General features: G+C 48.5%; 1 protein-coding gene across 1 annotated transcript in view; it reads right to left on the bottom strand.

Annotated features, from left to right (window-relative positions):
- Window positions 1-544: 544 nt before the first annotated feature.
- Window positions 545-23,303, bottom strand: part of ASXL1 (ASXL transcriptional regulator 1) — a 42,929-nt gene continuing 20,170 nt past the window's right edge. Inside the window, exons 4-12 of the mRNA XM_088153701.1 lie at window positions 20,355-20,469; window positions 20,181-20,278; window positions 17,794-17,887; window positions 16,922-17,053; window positions 8,732-8,895; window positions 8,554-8,650; window positions 6,504-6,609; window positions 5,580-6,150; window positions 545-4,870 (exon numbers count right to left, since the gene is read on the bottom strand). Of these exons, the coding sequence (XP_088009827.1) occupies window positions 2,096-4,870; window positions 5,580-6,150; window positions 6,504-6,609; window positions 8,554-8,650; window positions 8,732-8,895; window positions 16,922-17,053; window positions 17,794-17,887; window positions 20,181-20,278; window positions 20,355-20,469 (4,152 nt within the window). The 3' untranslated portion in view covers window positions 545-2,095. The remainder of the gene's footprint in view (window positions 4,871-5,579; window positions 6,151-6,503; window positions 6,610-8,553; window positions 8,651-8,731; window positions 8,896-16,921; window positions 17,054-17,793; window positions 17,888-20,180; window positions 20,279-20,354; window positions 20,470-23,303) is intronic.

The following is a 23,303-nucleotide window of genomic DNA, read 5'->3' as shown; positions in this document are numbered from 1 at the left end:
CATAGTTCAGTGCATGATAAACTGGAGCAGAAAACTACAGCAAGTGATCCCCAACTAGACAGCACCTATCAAGGACACTCCATGGCACCTGGCCCATAAACAGTTTGGCAGCAGTGCTGCAAAGCTGGTGGGGAGCGTCCAGGACAGAGTTTTCACTACAAAAGAGCCACCTCTTACTCCCCCAAGGCCTGGACTGCAATAAAGGGACAAACAAGGATTTTATTTATCCTTGCTGAAAGACGGCAGGATGGGGACATTCCACACCCCCAGTGGCTGCAGAGAGACAGCTAACCCTGAGAAGCAGTTCTGCTTGACACAAGCCTAACCCGAGCACTGTCAGACGAAGACAGTCTCGCATACGGCAAAGCAGAAGGCAGAGCAGCACCGTGAGCACCTACCACCAGAGGAAATGAAATGGGGCGTTGTTTCTTCCGTTGGAGGTGGGGGGGAGTCTATTTCAACTCAGTTTGGTTGCAGCATTTGTCCCTTTCTTCACCGACAACACACACAAATTCCATTGGAAAAGGAACATTGCAAACCCACATCAAGCTGTTCCAAATGTTTTATTTTTATTTTTTTCTCCATACCACAAGGGACATATAACATCAGGGTCGACCAAGAACTGCCCCTCCCCATCAGCCCAGCCTCCATCTGTACACAGCCGTGGCCCTGGAGGATGGAGGGTCAGAGGGGGCAGCCTGTTGCCCCCTTCTTTGGTAAGCAGGTTCAGTCCATCCATGGATTCGCCTTTAAGACCACAACTCCCCTCACCCTCTTTCCCTACTCAGGAGATCCCACTGATTCAAGCATGAGCCCCCCGTCCCCGGGCAGGAGGCCCAGATTTTTACACTTCTATCACTTTGAGCAGGGAGGTCTACGGTTGAAAGCAAAGAGGAAAGAGATCGGTCCAGAAAGGAAGAGGTAGGTAGGAGCTCAAGGAAGGACAAGAGGGAGGTTACAAGCTCCTGTAGCGGAGACGCGGCTTCCTCCCTCACCTTCGGGGGGAAAACCCGCTGCCCACAGGCACTTCCCAAGGGGGAGAGAGCGGGTCCTGCCTCTCCTGCCTTCAGTTGTGCGAGGTGGACTCACTTCTGGGTGGGGAGCAACAACAGGGGAGCTGGCTGAGGCCTGCCCTTTGGCTCACCGCTTCCCCTCCACTCGGCAGGTCACAGCCGTGAGCGAGACACGGTCGGTCTCGGGTGAGGCAGGACGGAGGACAGCCGCCGTATGTGGTCAGCGATTCATAACCAACACTACTCTAATGCAATACTGTTGTAGCCTGAAAAATGAAAGGAATTTAAAAAAGCTTTATGTACATTAACATCAATTTACAGAATTGGCCAGTACTGTGTACAACATATGAACACATGATTCCTACAGATGCATAGAGGGTACAGAGGGGAGCCAAACATATCCACTTTTTTACACCCAAGAACAAAAAAAAAATTATATTATAGATTTATATTTATATATGTATGGGGTTTTTTTTAAAGAAAAGATGACACTGCTTAGAAAGTAAAAACTTGGTATCCAGCCCAACCTTCGCTGACAGTCCAAGTTCTCCCACAGCTCGACTGCTGGGACAGAGAACCCACCTCGCCTCTGCCAGACACAGGAAAGGAGGCGCTCTCAGCCTCCCTCCTCCTCCTCCTGCATTCCAGCTCCGAAGCTCAGTCATTTATTTCCTGTTTGCACTTACCCAGCGCTTGGGGAGGGAGGTGGCAGGAAGAGAAAATGGAAGACAGAATCCTGGTTCAGCTGGGCCTCCTTAACGTGGCCTTCAAACAGGAAGGGGTCAGCTTCAGCTCCCATAGAAGCAACACCCCCCCCCCTGCTCTGATAGGGCTCACGGCACAAGAACAGTTCCAGGCAGGGTGCTAAGCAGGCCAAATATTCAACAGTTCCTAGGCGCGTGAGAATAAACCCTCTGAAACCAGCCTGTCCCCATGACTGATCTGCCAACTCTAGACATACAGGAAAACCCAAGACATATAGCATCAATACTGGCTTTGTTAGGACCAGAATCTTTTGCATACAGGTTCCTCCTCCTCCAAACCCACTCAATATACAGCTTTTCCTTCCAGGGCTGCAGGCATCATCTTACCACAAGGCACAGCACACAGAGCTTGGAGGGGCCAATACAGTCGTCATGGCAAAACGCTCCACAGCCCTTGCACATGATCATGGCTTTAAGGCTGCAGGAACACTTGAGGGAGATTTCTTCCATGCTGCTGTTCTCAGCAAACATCTGGGCAGAGAAGGCCAGCCCGCCACGGGAAGCTGCCAAGCTTGCCTTGTGGCCGAACGGCATCAGGTTTCCTTCAAGACTTCTGGGAAAAAAGGGTGCGCTGGAGGCATAATTAAGATGGGCGGAATTCAGCTGCAGCTTTGAAAGCTTCCCATAAAATGCCTGCTTGATATTCAGCTGAGAAGGGATGGAGGAAGCTTCCAGGGGCTGCACGGCCACCTTCCCTGGCTCCTTCGGCAACTTGAAAAAAGGCAAGTCCCTGGCCAGGGGGAGGGTCTGCAAGTGCTTCGTCAACTCCGCAGGGCCAGGCGGGGCCTCTTTCGCCTTCTCCATCTTCCTCTGGCCGGAGCCAGAGCAGGCCAGGCCCTTCTTGTTCTCAACTCCCCCGCCATCTCCTGCAGGAGCCCGTGGGGGTTTTGCGGGCCAATCCTCCCTTGCGGGCTGCACGCCGGCTCCAGGGGCCAAACACTTGGGCTGGGGGGAAACCAGTTTGCTGTGAGACAGCATGCCCCAAATGGGGAAGGGCTCCAGCGCTTGGGGGTTCTGGGCCTTCGCTGCTGCGCCACCGGAGAAGCGTGACCCAAAGACCTTCCTGCCCAGGGCTCCGGGGGGCTTCTCAGCGGGATCGCTCCTCATCTGCTCCGGCCCCCGAGAGGTCAGGCTGAGGGGGAGCTGGGGCCCTGAGGCCGTTTTGAGCTGCACTTCCAGACTCCCGCCAGCAGCAGATTCTGCACGGGGAGAATCTGTTTTATCTGGATAAACATCGGGAGAGCATCTCTTTCCCAGACTCAGCTGATCCGCTGTCTGGGACTGATGGACGGCTTGATCCGGGAAGCCTGAGTTGGGACTAAATTCAGGACTTCTCTCTGGTACGCATGGCCTTTCAGCAGAGTCCCGCAAAGGCTGTGAGACGCAGGCGCCCTTCCTGGCTGTGTCCCTCACGCCCATCCCTTCCTCGTAAGAGGTCTCCTGCACGAGGTGTTCACTGCTCTTAGCCCCCCCGGGAAAGGAACCACTTTCTGCCGGAGGCTTGTGCAGAGGAGAGGCTGCAGCCCCGGCCTTGGTGCTGCAGGGAGACCCTGGAAGAACTCTTTTGGGAGGCACACTCTGTGTGACCACCTGCACCTCAAGGGGACTGCTTGCTTCGACAGACAGAGGCTGGGGGATCCCCAAGCGTGGCCTAGCCTGGCTTTCGACCTCAGCAGGGAGAATCGAATTGCCTGCGGTCAGGAGAGGAGCAGGCAGCGTTCTCCTGCCCTGTGAGTTGGCAACCCCTACGTCTGGAGGCAAATCCTCCCTGCTTTCAAAGTCGACCTCTTTGGGTTCCTTCGGGTGCCTCTGGCTGGATGCAACTTCTCCCTCTTCGTCCTTGCTACAATCCCGGTTCAATTCCAGGTTCTCATCTGTGAGCTCAGCTTCCAAGTCAGAGGCAGTCTCTGTTGTCTCACTTAGCAGACTCTGGGCTTCCTCGCCACTGAACGGGCTGATGCTTGGCCCTACATCTGCCGGCTCTTGGTCCACCTCTACTTCCGTCCCGAGCGGTGCCTCTGCTGGGGGACAGTGGCTCTTATGGACCCTTGCATTTCCATTCAAGCAAGGAGAGAGCAAAACTGTTTTGGACTGAGAAGCTTCCTCTGCATTACTCAGTGCCCCTCTTCCGTGCCATGGTCTGGCCATCTGAGGCTGGGATGTTGGAAGCTCCATCCCCGCAGGGCTGGAGTTCTCTGGAAGATCCTCCCATGCAGGAGAGCCAGAAGCCTCAGAGCCATCTCTCGCACTGCTCCCCAAAGCCAGATCAAGGGAACTGGTGGAGATGGCTTTCGGTGCAGAGCAGCAGTCCAGCATGACGGGACGGTCACCTTCACACCCCTCCTTCCTGCTTGGGCCTCTGAGGAGGCTGCTTTCAGAGTCCTTTAGCCAGGAACTGTTTAATGGGCTACTCACGGGAGGCTCCCTCCTCTCCTTATTAGGACCCTCCAGAGAAGCATCTCCTGGAGATAGCTGATGACCTGAATCGTCCAAAAGATGCCCAGAATTACCGGCTGGCACTTCCGCAGTTATGCAATCAAGGGCCAATGCAGCCCTACTGCCATCCAAGGGACAGCCTCCCAAAGACTCTTCCAGCTGGGCAGCACCTTCAGCTTCAGGTGAACGAAGGCTTACAGCCTGTCCACTTCCAAGACCTCCTTCCATTGTGGGCTCTCTCCCACAAGGCGGCAAGCTCATTTCAGGCACCTCCAAGCCAGTCTTCGCTTCTATGTGGGAAGGCGACAATAACTGTGTTCGCTGTAAATCTGACAGACGCTTCCCGCGAGTTCTCTTTGATCTCCAGTGCTTGGAGCGGTGGCTGCTGGGTTGCCGGACCCTGCCGCCACCGCCGCCGCCCTCGTCTGGGCTCCTTCCACCTCCTCCTGGCCCACCCCCACCTCCAATGGTGGCGGCAGGAGCAGCAGTCGCTCGCTGGATTCTCCCTTGCAGAGGACAGGCCTTAAAGCCAGCAGAGGCTGGGGTCCCACGTCGGTCCTGGTTGACGGGCTCTGGAGTGGGGATAATCCGAGGACATATCTGGTAGGCTGGCTGACCTTTAACCACCCAGGGGGGTTTGATTCGGGAAAGTTGAATCTGAAGAAAACAGACAAGAACAAGGGAGTTGGATACCATCCTTGAGGCCTGTGCACTAAAAGCCTACTTTAAAACTATATTTTAAAGCCTGCTTTTAAAACTACAATTCTGCTCTTGAGGTGCAGAAACTTAATGGCCAAGGCTCCCTTCCGAAAGAATGCTGGGGAAGGCTCCCCTCACAGAAATACAACCCCCGGAGTACCCTGGGAAAGAGGCCTGGAGGCCTGGGTCTTCTGCTGCATTTAGTGGTCTTAAGAAATCATTGAAGGGTTTGAGTTCTAAACCTGGTTTTAGTGTTTAACAGCAAAGCCAAACCAAGGCTACGCAGCATGCTCCACTACATTTTGGCTGATGGACAGCCACGGGGCCTTTTCTGTTTCCAGAAGAAGGAAAAAGAGGCCGGGAGGACCAACCCAGCACAAGTATTCCTGCTGAGATACTTTTATGCCCCCCGTCCTACCTGCCCCGCCGCCCAGATCACTCATGCGAGAGAGGCAGGGCCCCCAGGGCTGCCCAGCCATGCCTCCTGGCCCAGAGGGAAACCTGCACTGGGCCCGAATGGAATGCCTGGCTGGGGGGGAGCAGCAGCGGCAGCAGCAAGTGCCCCCCGTGGCTACTTGAGCCCGAGGCATCAGGCTGGGCCAGGCTGCGCAGGGAGGCCTAGAGCCGCCACCCCAGGGCAGGGAGCAGCAACCCGACTCTCGCTTACCCGGATGGGAGGGACTTTGGGCTCCTCTTTGGTGGGCTGCGGCTTCTCTGGGCGAACACTTTCAATTGTGTTACGAAAGGACTGACGATCCTCGAGCCGGGGCTTCTTCTCGGGGAAAGAGGCAGAGGCGGGCTGCTCGAAGCACTTCCTTTTCTGCTGATCCTGCGGCCCCAGAGCCAGGCCTGGAATCCTGTCTGGGGCCGCCGCCGCTGCCACGGCCACCGCATCGTCCACCTTGCTCAGGGCCGTGGCCACCTCTGGGGACATCTCTGCCTGGGGAGACGCCCTGCTTCCTTGGCACGTGTTCGCAGCTGGGTTTGCCTCTCTCTCATCAGCGGGCGCTGCCTCCGCAGACGATGCCTCTTCGGAAGGCGCGGATGGCTCCGGCTCACGCAGCTTATGCCGGCTCCTCCGGTTTCGGCAGCGGAGCGAGCGCTTCTTGAAGTGCCCGTCAGGCTGGTGGGCCACGGGAGTGCGCAATGCCCTGGCAGGTCCTTCTGGGGAGGCCGCTGTGGTCCTGTTCTCCGCATCACTTGGCACAGAATTCTGCTCTTCCTTGGTCAACCCCAGCCTGTTGGTCAGTTGACAGAATTCAGTCAGTCAGCAGCTCATCCCAAAAGGGTCTGTGCTGTTACTGTTATGAACTAGACAGAATAAGCTTGGCCAGGGACCAAGATCAAATGCTCTGGGGAGAAATGTTTGCAGGGGCTCATTGGGCCTTCCTTTCCAGGAGCTCCCACTGCAACGTCCCCTTCTCACAACAGGCGGGATCAGGGACACCTTCAGGGGCTCGGAAAGGAGAAAGGCGGGCCTTGCCTGGCAACCACTAGGGTAAAGCAGAGCCTGCTCCCAAAAGCATATTTATTACTTATTAAATTTATATGCTGCCAAACTCGCAGCAATATTTCCAAGTCTTACACTTACTTCTGCCCGTAATAGTCCTCAAAAAACCTCTCTTTCCACGGTTCCGTTTTCTTTTCCTTCTCCATTTCCTGTCTTATGCGAACCTGCATTTCATGAGTGAACTCCCCTGAAAAAAAAAAGAGGAGGTCAAGAATCATAATTTAACTGGCTTCTCACAGGGCAAGTGCAGGACAAGAGGAATCCAGAACAGAGGAAAGAAGCTCCCATGTTCTCGCTGATGGGTTGAAAGGCTCTTAAGATGAACTCTCCCAACCATATGTCAATGTTTTTGCAATACAGGTAGTCCTTGTCCTCACTTATTGACTGCCTTGTTCAATGACCATTTGAAGTTATGACAGTGCTGAAAAAGTAGGTTTATGACCAGTCCTCGAACTTGCGGCTGTTGCAGCGTCCCCACGGTCACATGATCACAATTTGGCTGCTTCGGAACCGGTGCATATTTACAATGGTTGCAGTCCCGCAGCCACGTGATCGCCATTTGCATCCTTCACAGCCAGCTTCCGACAAGCAAAGTCAATGGGGAAGCCGGCAGGAGGCTGCAAGTTGCAGTCATGTGATATCATGCTTAACAACCTGCAGTGATTCACTTAACGATTACAGTGGCAATGACATTGTAAGTCCACTGCAGTCATGTGACATTTCACTTAAGACGCTTAGTGATGGAATTGCTGGTCCCAACTGCAGTCGCTAAGAGGGACTGCCTGTTCTCCCAAACAAGTCATTTTAGGAAAAGGCATTTAATTCTCTCTCTCCCTCTAAAATTTTATCCCCAACATACATTAATCTTTTGAACATTAATCTTCTTCAAGGTAAAACATGCAAGATCAATACTCCATAGCATTGGTTTTAGTGCTGCCTAAAAGAACCCTGGAATTCTGCTGAAATTCTTGGGGGCAGGGGAAGGGTTCAATGAGGACAGGCAGCCTGCCAATCATCCTGGACCGTCCTCCCCATGCCCATCTGTAGGTAGCATTGGGCATGATCAAGATACCTATTTAGTCTTCAGGAAAATTCTGCCCTGGAACCTAAAATCCTTTGCAAAACGCAAGGGTTTTAGGGCAGGCAAAAGTCCCTTAATGCCCAAATTGTGTGGAAATGGTTACATGAAGGCAGAGGGCTTGAAAATAAGGGCTAAACCAGTTTCAGGAATTCTACTGTTTTGTCCATTTTATTTACTAAAATGTATTTGCCTGCCCTATCCCCAATCTCTATCCAACCTTTGCACTGGGGAAAAAAAAATAGCAGCCATAATGAATGACAATACATTCACAAAGTGAACTTCAAGAACCTTTCATTTAGACTGACTAAGAGGTGGCAAGGTTTAAACCAAGCCAAAAAGCTCAAGAGAGTGAAGACTGGATACAAAGGAAGAGTTACACCCAGGCAACCAAGCACTAACTGATCATCAGCAATATCTAGCAGGTTTTAATTTTCCAGAAGCTTCTGGCACGTCTGTCCTGTCACCTTCCTTCCAGAAATCAAGGGAGAATGAATGACATTTAGGAGCACAACAGGCCTGATGCAAAAGGAACAGCATCTTAGGCGGAAGGCTGGCATCAAAAGAATCAAGCCTGGGATCTGCACTGTTCCAAGACAGAAGGTGGCCACTTCATCAAGGGAAGCAGATGGAATCTTGGCTGCAACAGGCAATGGAACTGTCATGTGTTCCCAGTAGAAGAGAATCTCTGTAGCTCAGAGTTGAACTGTGAAGTTTTTGATGCTCTCTGAGCTTGGTTGTTTGCTTGCAGACATTTCATAACCCGACTAGGGAACATCATCAGTGCAAGTCCTGTTTGTTTGTATCTGCGAGCAAACAACCAAGCTCAGAGAGCATCAAGAACTTCACGCTTTCATACATAGCAGAAACAAGCCTGAGGTTGTTTCTCCTGACCTCTGAAGCCTCAGCAGACTGACAGTAGAGGTAAGTCTCTTGGTTACCACAGGGCAATTTAAAATGCCTTCCAAGCAGGTACTCCTGCTCCAAGGATGGAGTAGGCACCCTCCTCCACATCACAGCCAGCTGCTGCTGAAGGAGAACCGGAACACCTACCATCAGCCAGCCTCTCCCTCCAGCTCTGGGCAGCATGAGTAAAGAACTCATTATTTAGAGCACTCCCACTAAGACGCAGCAATCCGTCTGTCCCAGCCTAAAAGGAAGCAAAATGAATGTGAGGGCAGCACGCAAAATTGCACTGAATCCGTTCCAAAGGTGGGGAGAGAGACCATACCTGTCTGTCCACTTCAGGGAGGAGGAACAGAAGCTGCTGCTGGAAATGCAGGGGAAGGGCATTGAAGGTCCTGGAATTTATCAGCGCACGCAGGTTTGTGTTCACAAGAATGGAGCCAGGCGTCTCAAAGTCTATATCGTCCCCCCTGTTCCTCTTCATTTGTCCTGCAGTTTCCAAAAGGCAACATAAAGCCAAAAATATTTACACAGCCAAGACTCAAGAGAGACACGTGCACACTTGCTGACACAGCTGTAGCTTTTCAACCCAGAAAGTCTTTCTTGGGGTTTCTGAAAAGCAGCATTGCCAGTGCTAACACAACTGAGTGGGCAGGGAGATGAAGCCACACGGAGAGCAAGAGAAACTTTAAGCAGTCTAGAGGTAGAACTGCTGGGCCTCTCAAAAGCAGCGATCGCCTGAGGATCGAGGGTAACAGCCACTGAAAATCCGCCCAGGGCTCCTCCCCAAAGTTTCCTGCTCAGAAAAGCAGCATCTGGAGGATGTCTAAACTCTGGTGCCAATGAGCCACCCTGAGGCTCTGAGAAAACTTGGGCAGGACAAAAAAGGAGGTGGATGCGCAATTTTTGCTGGCAGCCAAAACTTCTAGAAGCAGCTCTCTTGGTGACTCTCACTTTGGAATCCCCACATTATTCTGAGCAAGAGATGAAACTTGCAATGCAATCGAGTACCCTTTATCTGGCCCTCTTTGGTAGACAATCCGACAAGGCAAACTACAACTGGGACGCAAGGCAACAGGGGCTCCTCTTATATCTCCCCCATTCTGAGAAAGCCTGACAGCCCTGCTTAGCCTGCCCTCGCCTCTAACAGCTACTCAGGGATGCAAGACCACCAGGAACGCCCAGGGCTGGAGGCTAAAGTGGGAAGTTGGGAAAAAAACAGCCTGGAAGAAGCCAAAGGCAAACCATTTCCTATTGCTGCCAAGAAAATGGCTTTTATTTATTTTATGCCCCTACCCTATGTTTCTGAGCTCACCGTGAAGGAGCCTTTACTTTTAAGCCAATTGTAAAAATAAACCGAAATCCCTCTTTGATGGTCTTTAAGAGGATTTTAATCATTTATTTATTCCAGCCTATATTTGTTAAGTTTAATGGACTGAGCTTTCAATCTCTTGCTACTTTTTATAATCATGTTCTGAACACTGTTTGTTATTTTACGGTTTAACACTATCATTTTATCCCTTGTCAAAATATTTACCATTTTGGTAACTTCTACATTTGTATGCCACTCACTTTAAAATAACTCAATGCCACTCACCACATAGCAATTTCTTAAGCAATCAGAAAAAGGAATTTTTCAGGTGGTAGGGAGAGAGCTGAAATACAGGAGGTGGTTGCAACTGGCATGCATTTACTCATTGCCACAACACACTTGTAGGTGTGCTTCAATCATATTACACTAGAAACTCAGCATAACTCAGTCTACCAAGAACCATACCAATCATCCATTCATCCATTGACCATTTAATTTCATTTAATTTCACTTGTATGGCTGCCCACTTCCCAAGCAAGTCGCTTTTTTTTAGCAGCACTATTTTTTTTATTAATTTCACAACTTCCCATGATTACCCAGAACATGGCCCCATCTCCTTGAATGGGAATATGGGTAACTGCCTGCCATTGAGAGATCTCGCTCACCACCAGGGTGGCTGCAGGGGAAAGGGAGGGGCCGCTCTGAGCTGCAGAAGGAAAGGGGAGGCAGAAGCCCAGCAGAATCGTCACCGCCAAGCAGCAACCCTTCCCTCCGTCTAGGACACGTTAGGGAGGACCCTACCCAGAGCGCCAGGGAGGGGCCCCCTGTTCCTGGCAGCTTTGGGGAACAGGCAGCCCAGGAAAGGACGTTTATGCCAGCCAGATAAGCCTGACTGTGAGAAACTGGTGCCCGAGGTACCCTACCTATCTTTCCACCGGTGGTCCAATTCCTCAAGGACTGAAATCCAACTCTAGTCAAGTCCTAAAGCAGCATTTGATAACAGTCACAGATTGAATGAAGAAAAATACATTTATGTTTAATTCTGATGAGACAGAAGGGTCCCTAGTCAGCCAGAAGGCAGCTTACTCTGGGTACTATTTTGGAAGAAAAGGCAGGACGCGCAACCCGTGACCCAGGAATCTACAAGAGCACGTCTCCATCCTGGATTCTGGCCACCCCACACAAGTGAGCAGGAAGATCCTGCCAAAGGTCCCCAACTATCAAAAAGTACCGTGAGAGGGGGCCTGAAAGTGAGCATTCTCAGGGGGCTCCCCTCCTCCGGAACAGCCTGACCCTCAGGCAAGGGGGGCTCCCACCCCCATGGCCTTTCTGAAGCCCATAAACTGTAGCTGCGCCAGAAGGCCTTTGGGATTGAGTCAAGTGGAGCTAACAGCACCAGATGGGTAAAGATAGTTAAGTATAACATGTAATGTAATTTTAATGTATTTTTATGTATTTCATTGTTCACACTGGCTTGTTGCTGATACCTTTTATCTGGCACAGAGATAAAATTAGTTGAAGATTGAAGCAGCTTTGTAAATGTTGTTAAGCAAGCAAATTTTAAAAAAATAGACGGAGATGCCCCATATTCCTTCAAGTATAACATTCACTTGGGTCTAGTGTGCAGCCCCCCGCCCCCACCAGGCTAGGCTCTCTAGAGAGCAAAGAAACCCAGGTTATCACCCCATTCAAGCGCTTTACAATAAAGGTGGCAACACTGATTTCTGACTGTCCATATACCAAATGGTTTGAACATCTGAGGGACCTGACTCAGGAGGAAATAGGAAGGAAAACAGGCAGCCTTACTTAAAGTGGACAAATGTATTACACGCCCACCCTGCTCTGGTCCTTCTTTAACCATGCTCATTCCACAGTGGCAAACTCCTGCTTTTGCTGCTCCCTTTTCTACAGGGTACACTTGGTGTGAAATCACAGTTAGACTTGTAACAAGCTTTTTGCAACAGCCTTTTTCATGAGGCACCACAGAGGATTCTTAAAATGTTCACATCCGTTTCCAGACTATGTATGTAAGTCATTGCTAGCTCTGTTCATTCATTGACTAGAAAGAAGGAAACCAGGCCTGGAGAGACCTTTCTTACAAAACAGAAAGAGCAGAACGCTCCTATACATTTTGCTTCATATCGCAGCTTCTAGAGGACTACGGCCTAGCTCTTTTTTTGAAAGGAAGTAAACTCGGGAATCTGGGGATTATAGTTATGCTCAGAAAGGGGCAAATGCCCTTGTGAGAACTTCATCTAAAGGAATCCATCCATCCATCCATCCATCCATCCATCCATCCATCCATCCATCCATCCATCCATCCATCCAACGGTTATAGTGATTTGCAGTTATATCTCATTCTGCTTGTGTATCACCACAAGCACTTTAAATATTTATTTTATTACTTATTAGATATCTATCTTACTACACAGTCCTTGATGACAACTGGGACCGGAATTTCTGTCGCTAAGCGAAGTGGTCGTAAAGTGCGACCACATCACTTAGCGACAGCAATTCCTGCAGTCCTGTTGCCGTTGTTAACTGAATCCCATGGTTGTTAGATGAGGTAATGTTGTGCCGGCTTCCTACAACCAAAGTCTTTGGGGAAGTTGCAAGTCCCAGGCTGGCAGGCAAGTAAATGGTTGCTGCTGGGTGGGGCAGTGAGTGAGTGGGTGTGCAGAGGTGCGGGGGAGGGTCAGGGTGTGTGTGCGAGGGGTGTTGCATAGGTCCGGGAGGGTGCATGGGGGTGCGTGAGAGGCTCCGTGTAGGTCAGGGAGGGTGTGTGAGGTGCCGCACATGTCAGGGAGGGTGCACGAATGGCTGGCACAGCATGAGCACAGAGGGACTGGGGAGGGGGTGCGGGTGGGGGAGACTTACCCCAGCAACTTGGGACCTCCCTGCTGACTTGACTTTCTGGGGAATCCAGGCAGGGAAGGTTGCAAATGGCAATCCTGTGATTACAGGCTGTTTGGCAACTAGTTGTAAGTTTGAATGGGTTGCCAAGCACCTACATCGTAATCATGTGACCATGGGGGTGCTGGGACAGCTGTAACTGTAACCAGTTGTAACCACCATTTGTTCAGCACCGCTGTAACTTTGAATGGTCACTGAACAAATGGTCATAATTCGAGGACTACCTGTAATAAATTTGACTTTCAGAGGTTACACTGGTGAACATTTGTAAATGCTCTAGAATTATTTGTAATCCTGAAGCACTATGACCTGCTGTGTGATCAGAGCTTCATCTAAAACCTATTAATAGAGAAATTCTGGTTAAACAGAAGCATTACACTGTCATTTGTTCTCTGAATAAACTAAAGCAATAGTCTTTGCTATAGAAAGTTTGTGAAGCTGTAGAAAAATAATCTCTCTGAAGGGAGCAAGAGGAATCAGACATTCCAATCAATGAGAGGTGTGCATGAAAGGATAAGGAGGAGGAAATTACTGCTTTCTCTAGAAAGTACACAACTACCCATCTCAACTTCACTGAAGATCATCTGGATGATCCAGCAAGCTACTCCAACCATGTACTATGGACAGATGAGGAGAAAAGTGGAACTTACTGGCAATTATGGGAAATATTGTGTTTGAAGAAAATGAAACACTGCATTTTAACAAAAGAACCTATTCTAACTGTGAAGCAAGTGGTGGGATCATCACAGTTTGGGTTGGTTTGCAGCTTCAAGAAATAGCCAGCATGCAGTCATTGACAGAACGATGGATTCTGGATTGTACAGGTAGTCCCCCGGTTAAGAATGCCTGGTTTACGGATGACCCATAGTTAAGAACAGAGCCTACTGCAGCAAAATTGGAGTTAAATACACAATATTCGAGTTAAATGCACAATGGTTCAAGTTAATTACATAATACTACTTATACAGTATTATACAATCATTCTGTTCTGGCTTACATAAAAACTCAAGGACAGATTTGGGAATGGAACTCATTCTTAGGAGAATGTCAGGGTATCTGTCCAGGAGCTCAAATTTAAGTCATGCAGCACAACGATTCTAAGCGTATGTAAACCTACAACTGAATGGCTGAAGCAAAAGAAATTTAATGTTTTGGAATGTCATGCAGATGACATAGTACTAAGCTTCACAGAACCACAACGTGCAGTAAGACAGTCAATGAAAATAATCCAAGGCTTTGGGAAATTCCCTGGATATAAAATCAGTGTTCCAAAAACAAAAATAATTACAAGACATTTAATGCGAGATTTTCTGTGGAAGGAATCTGGCTGCCAGTTAACACACCCAGTGAAATATAACTGACAGGTAACAATCAAGACATATAACAAAACAATTATGTTAAACTATGGAAAGATGCTAAAACAGATCTTGGAAGGTAGAAAATGTAAAGCTTTCTAAGTTAGGATCAATTGCAACTATTAAAATGAGTGTATTATCCACTTGTAAACTATTTGTTCCGATCCCAGAAGAAACTTTACAAGAATAGTAAAAAAAACTGTTAATAAATTTATATGAAGTGGAAAAAACCTAGAGTAAAATTCAAAATTTTACAAGATTCAAAAGACAGAGGTGGGCTTGCTTTTCCAAACTTCAAACTATATTATAGAGCAAGCTCTCTGTCAGGACTAACAGTCTGAACAAAATCCCAAAACAAAAGAACATCAGTACTGGAAGGAGCCAGTCTAGCTAATGGGCTTCACAGATTTTTTGGTACAAGGACATGAAAGAGGACAAAAATTTAAAAGGACATACAGGTAAACCTTGCCTAACAACCACAATTGGGACCAGAATCTCGGTCGTTGAATGAAGTGGTTTTAAGTAAGACGCCCATGTGACTGCTTTGCTCAATGACTGCAATCCAGGCACACTCGGTTGCAGTCCGGGTCGTTAAGTGGATGGAGCAAAAGAGCTGTCCGCTGAAGGATTTCAGCTCCACGCGGAGCTGAGATCCTTCAGCAGACAGCTCTTTCGCTCCATCCTCTTTCCCCTCCCCTCTCTCTGCGGTGAACAGGAGCACCTGAAGATTTGAGGCCTGCACCTTCACACCACTGAAGGGAGAAGGGAAACCCCGCAGCAGTGTGAAGGCAGGGACCTCAAATCTGAAGTTCTGAACTCTGTAACGGTCTACTGCCGCATCCCTCCACTTGCAACCTTCCCTGCCGGCTTCCGGCAGAAAAGATGGCAAATGGCAATCACATGATTGCGGGGCGCTTGGCAACCGATCATAAATGCAAGCCAGCTGCCAAGAGCCCAAAATGCAGCGATGTGACTGCGGGGGAGGGGACGTTTTACAATGGCCAGAAGTGCTTTATGGGCCGTACTGCACCCTTTCTGAGGCTGTCATAATTTCAAACCTCCGTTAAATGAACGGTCATTAAGCGAGGACTACCTGTATTATAAGACAGAGTTTGACAAAAATATGGAACTTTATGAGAAAAATAGTAAGTCCAACATCTTATCTTCACAGCTAGTCTTTCTTTCAAATGCTTTTTATATTGGAGATAACTATAGTAAGAAAAGTGCAATTACATATGCAGATATGGTCCACTCAGATCCCACAAACAGACTAAAAACACAACAAGAATTGCTTGGCAAAGGCTGGAACGCACCATGGCTGATGTACTTATAAATAGTTGGAAGAATAAAAACTGACCTCAGAAATGAGAGAGGGTTTCTAAGATACACGAAAGAATTTACAATGCTAATACAGAATCAAGACCACCTATTAGGGTGCATACATAAAGACATTATCAACAAAAAATGCCACAATTTACTAAGCTACATGTTCACAGCCACAAGGATAAACTTAGCACAACACTGGAAAAGAGATATCTTAGCAAAGATATCAGACTATGAATTTAAACTTGAAGAATATGCAGTAATGGCAAAATTAATAGCATATATGCACAACAGAAATTTAAAATTTAAGCAAGAATGTCTTCCATATATATTACATATTATGCAGCAAGGCAAATTCCAACAAAGTATGATATTTGTGGGGAAAAAGAATTGACCAAATAACTGAAATCAGAAACACACGAAAATGTTAAATATTTATAAATACTGTATATCAGCTGGAGGACAACAAATATTTACTTAGGTTTCTTATGCTGGTCTTTGACCGTAATAAAGATTTGATTTGGTACTTATGCTTTTACTAGTTTTTCTTTCTTTCTTTTTTTAATTGTACCATTTAATGGTATCTTTGAATGACAAAATAGTAGAGATTTTAGCATTTGCCTCAGAGATTCAAAAAGATCTTTAAAATCCTTTTCCTTATTGTTAAAAATAAGTTAATGTATTTTGTTTTTTATGATTAATTTTTCATTAACATACTGAGCACTAAATGTACAACTTTTGCAACTTCTTTGTCCACTTACTCTTGACTATATCTTTGCATCATTTCCCCCCTTTTTTCCCCACTTGTTCATTTTCTTTTTTTTTAAAGATTAGTACAGTAATAAAAAAAGAACGGCTGCATCAAAACCCTGACCTGAATCCTACTGAAGTGTTGTGGCATGTGACTTGAAGCAGTGCATTTGTGCAAGACAGACCCAAAATATCAAGGAGTTGAAGCAATTTTGGAAAGAGAATTGACCTAAAATGTCTCAAAGCAGGAGCAGGAAAGGTCTGGTTCAAACTGACTGCTGCCGTACCTCCGGTTACTAAATCAAAACCTTCAAATACTCTTTAAGCTGACAGTGACTGTTGGTTCACCGGTGCACAAAAAGGGCATGACACAGTACATGGGTTTGTGTGCTGTTTGTTTAGTCAAAATCTCTTCATCTATTAATAGGCTTTAGATGAAGCTGAGATCACACTGCAGGTCACAGTCCTGCAGCCTTATGGACAGTTCTAAAGGATTCGCATACTTCCTCTCACCACAGTAGGTGAGAGAAAGCCATGCAATTAACAAAAACATCTTGCATCTATTACCAACACAGAAATTCAACACAGCAACTTTTGTTAAAGGAACAAATTAAAACAGATGTAATACTGCCTCTTAACCAGAACATCTGATGAAGCAGGCATATCTGTAGTGTAATAAATAACAGAAAAACTCAAGGGGCTCCTGAGTAACCACACCATCGCCGAGAAAGCATCAATGGCAGAGTCTAGCATGCTAAAAGAAAGATCCAGAGAACAGCCGCTGCCCCCCCCATCTCCAAACCAGCCTGAGCCAAACTGCCAAAGTCTGCCCTGATAAGAGAAGACCCCGGATTCCACCTACCACTCGAGGGCTTGCGGACTCCCCGGAGCAGATGGGGGGCTTCCCTAGCGATTTCTGTTCTGCTACAGAGTGTGCCGGGCAAAACAGATGAGCTGCTGGTGCCCTCTTCGCCAACCTGCTTCCCTGCAAACCCTGAAAAAAAAAATCCATTGATGAGAGAACACATCAGCTGCTTCCCACTGTCCTCACTGCAACCCCAAGTTTATCGAGCAGAACATCCTGATACCCAGCAACAGTCACAGCAGGGGAGGATAGACGAGAGCAGAAGGCTTGTGTCCTTTATTCTGGCCACATTATCTGTTTCTGAAGGGAGAGAAGTAAAGGCTCAGGTGCAGCAAACTTAGTTCGGTAAATTCTGAAGTAAATGTCCAGATGCAGCTTCTCCACATTGTCCTTCCTTTTTCCTCTTCCTTGTGCTTGGAAGGATTTGCTCCTGTTCCTGGGGTTTCTCCCTTTTTCTTTGACTTTTATAAACTCAACTGACTCTTACGGCTACCACAGGAAAGCAAACGGCTTTACGCTGCTCCAGATCATCTTAAAAAAACCACTTGGCAAGAGGCAGCAAGCTACCGTTGTTTGGTTTTTCAGCCAAGTCAGTGGCAGGAATTAAGAATAAGAGGCAGAGAAAGCCTCTTTCTCAGAGGTCACATTTTGGGTAATTCGCGGTGCAGTGCACAGAACACAGGCACCTGATTAAAAGGAGGAGCAGCCTGAATAAAGCACAGGCATCTGGACCACAATTTACACCCCCTGGGCTAAGATCACGTAAGTAGCAGCAACCAGGAATGCTTGTGAGAGCAGTCATTTGAGGCTGGGTTTGGAGGGGCCACACAGATGTGGCAGTCAGGGGGGGAAGAAGAGCTTCCACTTACCTGAGGAGGTTTCCATATGGGCCCCGTTTACTTTCAGGGGAGTCAGAACCACACGGGGAAGCATCATGCCTGTCTTTTTCTTCTGTTTGCTTACCTGTTTCAAAGGAAATCAAGAGAGCGCTGCCAGGAAAATACTGATGAAACCTAAGGGTCAAGGATCCTACCTTCTCAGGAAAAAGGGCAAAGGCCACGACGCCCTCCATCTCATCCCTAACAGCCAATGACAGCTCAGCACGGTGGTCAGAGCCGTCAGAAGTGAAACAAAGCCAGCTTTTTCAAAGATCCTTATGTGTCACCATCTTTGGACCTGCCCATTGTGCAGGTGGGTGGTAGTGCTCTACACAGCTTCAATAGTCTCAAATGGGAAGCTTCTGGCTGCTCCCAGTCTTGGCACCCTTCTCCTGTCCTAGACACGGCAGCCTTGATTCCGCTATCGTGTTCTAATAACACTAGGAAGGATCATCAGAACTGATGAAGTCCTGGGCATGTTACTTCTGATTATGAGTAAAAGTAATACGGGGGAACAGTGGACCTAGCAAACAGAAGCATGGAAGAAAAAGTAGAGATTTTGTTACAGGACCACCTCTCCAACTTGGTACTCTGGGAAAAGCTGAAGGACAACTTCTATCACCTCCAGCCAGCATGAATGCAGAACCTCACCCTACCTGCACCTTCACTGCCCCTGACTCTTCCTTCTCTTCTACATCATACAGCTGATCACTTGTTCCCCCCACCCACCCAAAAGCAATCTGTCTATCTAATCCCAGCCTAGAGAGAACGTGGCAACAGTGAATTCAATATGGATCTGCATGTGGGAAGGGGAGATTATTCCTGGATGACCAGAAGGATAAGAGGTGAGCAATTTAAGGAAAGCCTATCTATGGGGAGACTCAATGAACATTTCAAAGCTGCAGAGAATATGAAGTACTGAGGCCTCCCTATAAGGCTGTGTCCAGTTCTGGGTCCTAAACCATAGAAAGGATGTACTCAAGTTGGAACAGTAGAGGGAGAGGGAAAGAAAGGGATTAGGTGACAGGAAGCAAATTTTACCAGGAAAGGTCTCTCAGATATAGCCTAGCAAAGAAAAGACTAAATGGGAAAATAAAATTGTTCAAGTACATTAAGGACTGTTACACAGAAGTAGTAAATACTTATTCTTTGCCACCTCAAGAGCCATCACTAAATCAAAAAGGGTTTGAGTTACAGAAAGGTAAATTTCAGCTGAATATTAGGATAACATTTTTAGCAGTAATTGTGGATTGATGAAAGAACTAATTAGAATAAGAGAGGCAGTGAAAGAATGTTTTGTACTGAGGCCTTCAAGCAGGACAGCGGTCAACTGTGAAAGTTCTTTGCACTGGAGGTTAGACTACAAGGCCTCTGAAGACTCTCTACCTCTAACTTATATTCTGTTGGCTCACTCCTGTTTCCATTCCTACACAACACAGAAATACGGGCAGGTTTCTTGTAAAACACACACCAACTATCCTCCAGATAATCCAGGGGTACTCTTGCCTCAATTATTCTATCTAGATCAACAAGAGAAAAAGATATTTAGATAATTCATCAAACTCTGTCCTTGGAGGGTTTTAATAAAAATCTGGACAAGCATCTGCTGAAATAGTCCTCCTATGTAGCAGTCCGAGGCAGACTCCATGCCCAAGTCTGCACAGTTGCTGTGCCAAATTCCAGATTCAACTGGAAAACAAGATTTCTATCGTATTGTCAAAGGCTTTCACGGCCGGAATATGATGGCTGGTGTGGGTCTTCCTGACACCAAAACAAGCAGCCACTCGTTAACCCAACCCCCCCCACCCCCCCTTCAGGCACCCTCGCTGATCTCTATAAATACCCACAACAGGGTCACATCACCCTGGGCACAGAGAGAACTGCTCCTGTCTGTGCTCCTGCACTCTGAAGATGCCGGTCACAGATGCTGGCGAAACGTTAGGAAACAAAACTTCCAGAACACGGCCGCGCAGCCCGGAAGACCCACACCAGCCACCAAGATTTCTATCACTCCACCTCATCTCCATCATAAATTTTTGAAAGGCCTCTGTCCCACTTCTATCTGACCCACAAGTCAAGAAATAACTTTATAGCACAGCCACATTCTGCAGCTGCCACTTCCCCCTTCTAATTCACAAGGATCTTTGAAGTCTTTCCACATTTAATTTTATTTAAAATGTGTCACACTTTGGCAGTGCTTTCACAGCAGTTTACAAACACAGAAAAAGTTCACCTCCAGTGGGTGTTAACTGTAAGCAAATGTGGGGGGGGAGGGGGGAGTTCAGGCAGAATAAGGGTCGTTTCCTCTTTGCAACGCAGCTCCCAGGCTGCGCTCTCCCACCCCGACCAGCACCGGAGCTCCTCTCCCGCTTTCCTACCTGTGACGCTGTCCTAGTGCTCTCTCGGGCAGCAAGCACACTCTTGCTCTGGGACTCCGTGGAACAGGAGGCGTTTGAAGAGGTTTCATCTAGAGAAACTGGAAAGAAAGGATCACACCATCCACATCCGTGGAGGAAGCAACTGGCTCAGGCTCTGAGCAGAAGCACACTTACCGTCGTTATCCCCACTCACAGTGCTGGCAGCTTCGTTAGAACCACTGCTCTCCGCGTCATCCAACTCTTCTCCTTCAGGCCCAGCGAGGGTCCGAGACCACTGGGTGGCAGCTTTCTAGAAGAACCAATGAGGACTTGGAGGAACTGTGTCTTGGGAGCCAGCGGAGTATGCGTGTATGTAGGGATTAGTTAACCATATTTATATGGCTGCCCGTCTCACAAAAAGCGACTCTGGGCAGTGCACAACAATTAAATAAAACAGCAAATAGATAAAAAAAACAACCGTTATAAAAATATAAAAGGTCATTATTAAAAAAGAAAAACACTGCAAAAAAATTTAAAATATACAACCCGCACGGACAGTATCAAAAGATCAACCGCAATCGAGTCTCCGGTTCCCTGGGACCTCCAGGCCTGGTGACACAGCCAGGTCTTGAGGGACTTCCTCAATGACAGTGGGATGGAGCTAACTGATTTTGGGGGGGGGGGGGATATTCCATAGGGCGGGCACCACGGCAGAGAAGGCCCGCCTCCTGGAACCCACCAAATGTAAGCCCCTGGCAGATGGGACCCGCAACACGCCTTCTCCGCCAGATCTAACGGGACGGGCTGATGCGATTGGGGAGAGGCGGTCCCTCAGATAACCCGGCCCCATGCCATGAAGGGCTTTAAAGGTCAAAATCGGCACCTTGAATTGGACCCGGAAGCAGACTGGCAGCCAGTGCAGCTCACGGAGCAGAGGTGTGATACGTGCTCTTCTAGGGGCATGCACAACTGCCTGCGCCGCCACATTCTGCAACAGTTGACGCTTCTGGATACTCTTCAAGGGCAGCCCCATGTAGAGCGCATTACAGTAGTCCAATCTGGAGGTGACTAGGGCATGAATGACTGTGAGCAGAGCCTCCCGCTCCAGGAAAGGGTGCAACTGGTGCACAACATGAAGCTCTGCAAAGGCCCTCCCAGCCATGACTGCCACCTGCTCTTTGAGCAGGAGTCACGAATCTAGGAGGACCCTCAGACGGCACACCGGGTCTGTCTGCGGCAGTGCCACCCGAGATGGTACAGTCCTAGAACCAGTAGGCCCCAAACCCAAAGCCACTCAGTCTCGCCAGGGTTCAGCTGAACCCCGTTGTCCCCCATCCGGACCCTCACAGCCTCCAGGCACTGGGATAAGATGTTCATGGCATCGCTTAATTCTCCAGGGGCAGAGATGCATAATTGGGTATCATCCGTGTACTGATGAGACTCCATCCCATAGCGATGGATGAGCTCACCCAGAGGCCTCATGTAGATGCTAAATAGAAGAGGGGAAAGCACCAAACCCTGTAGCATCCCACATAATAGGGTCTGAGGGCAGGACTTCTCCCCAATCACCACCAGCTGGAATCGACCCCGAAGGAAGGAGGCAAACCAGCACAACGCAGTGCCACCCATCCCCAACCATCTAAGCCAATTCAGAAGGATACTGTGGTTGATGGCATCGAAAGCCACTGAGAAGTCAAGTAGGGCAAGGATAGATTCACAACCCTCATTCCGCCCACACCAGGGATCATCCACAAGCGCAACCAATGCCATTTTGGTCCCATACCTGTGTCTGAATCCTTACTAAAAAGGATCCAGATAATCCACTTCCTCCAAGGCCCTGTGAAGCTGTTGCACAATCACCTTCTCAACCACCTTTTCCAAAAAGGGGAGGTTAAATACTGGACACAAATTGTCCAGTATAGTGGGGCCAACGATGGCTTCTTGAGAAGGGGGTAAACCAAGGCCTCCTTAAGAGGCGACGGAACAACCCCCTCACTCAAAGAAGAATTAACCACCGCTAGAACCCACTCACAATACACCCCTCGGGCCACTTTCATAAGCCAGGAGGGGCATGGATCTAAGAGCAGGTGGCTAAGCTCACAGTCCTAAGGACCCTGTCCACTTCCTCAGGTCCAACAGGTTCAAACCATTCTCAGGTAACTGGGCAAGACTCCATTCCAACAAGGCCAGAGTCCAACTGTGAGCGAATCTGAGTGATTTTATCCAACAGATACTCAGCAAATTCCTCCGCATACCCCTGCAAAAGGTTCCCCAGACCCCTTTACTCAAGAGGGCTCATGTCACCCAAAACAGGGCTGTGGGGTGGCAATCTGCAGACGCAATAAGGGCGGAAAAGTACCGTCACTTCGCCACCCTTACTGCCACAAGGTAGGCCTTAATAGCAGCTCTAACCCCTGTTCAGTCGAGTTTGTCCTTGGTTGCATGCTAGCAATACTCTCGACGTCTCTTCTCGTTTCATCTCCCTCAATTCCTCCATAAACCACGGGGAGTGGCGGAATTCCCAAGAGAGGTGAGGTTGCATGGGCACGATCCAATCCAATGCCTCAGCCACCCCCTTGCTCCAAGCGGCAACCAAGGCTTTGGATGGACTGTGCAGCAAATTGTAAACCTTTCTCTGTAAACCACCCAGAGTCGCTTTTTAACAAGATGGGCGGTGACAAATTTGATATATAAACAAACAAACAAATCAGCAGGAATAACCCCCAGCTCCCTCTGCAACCCATCCAGGTCTATCAGTTACTGGGGGCGGACCAATCTAATGGGTCCAGCCTTTCTGCAGTGGACAGTGGCACTAGAGAATCCCATGGAAATCAGGGTGTGATCTGACCATGACAGGGGAGACATCAAGAGCTCCCCCAATTTCAGATCACACAGCCACTGCTTGACAGGAACACCAGATCCAGTGTGTGACCACTGTCCTGTGTGGCGCTCTGGATGACCTGGGATAGGTCCATGGCCATCATGGTGGCCATGAACTCCTGAGCCACCTCAGACTCCACTTCTAGAAAAGGCAGATTGAAGTCCCCCAGAACCATAACTCTGAGGAACTCCATTGCCAGCCCAAAAATGGAGTTAAGCAGCTCAGGCAGGGAGACTGCTATGCAGCAGGGAAGCTGGTACAAC

The sequence above is a fragment of the Python bivittatus genome, unplaced genomic scaffold (assembly GCF_059951505.1).
Source record: "Python bivittatus isolate LINGU-HERP-01145 unplaced genomic scaffold, Pbiv_v1 ctg000700_np1212, whole genome shotgun sequence".
In the NCBI taxonomy this organism is placed as follows: Eukaryota; Metazoa; Chordata; class Lepidosauria; order Squamata; family Pythonidae; genus Python; species Python bivittatus.
The sequence above is the reverse complement of the archived record's forward strand: the minus strand, read 5'-3'. Positions and strand labels throughout refer to the sequence as shown.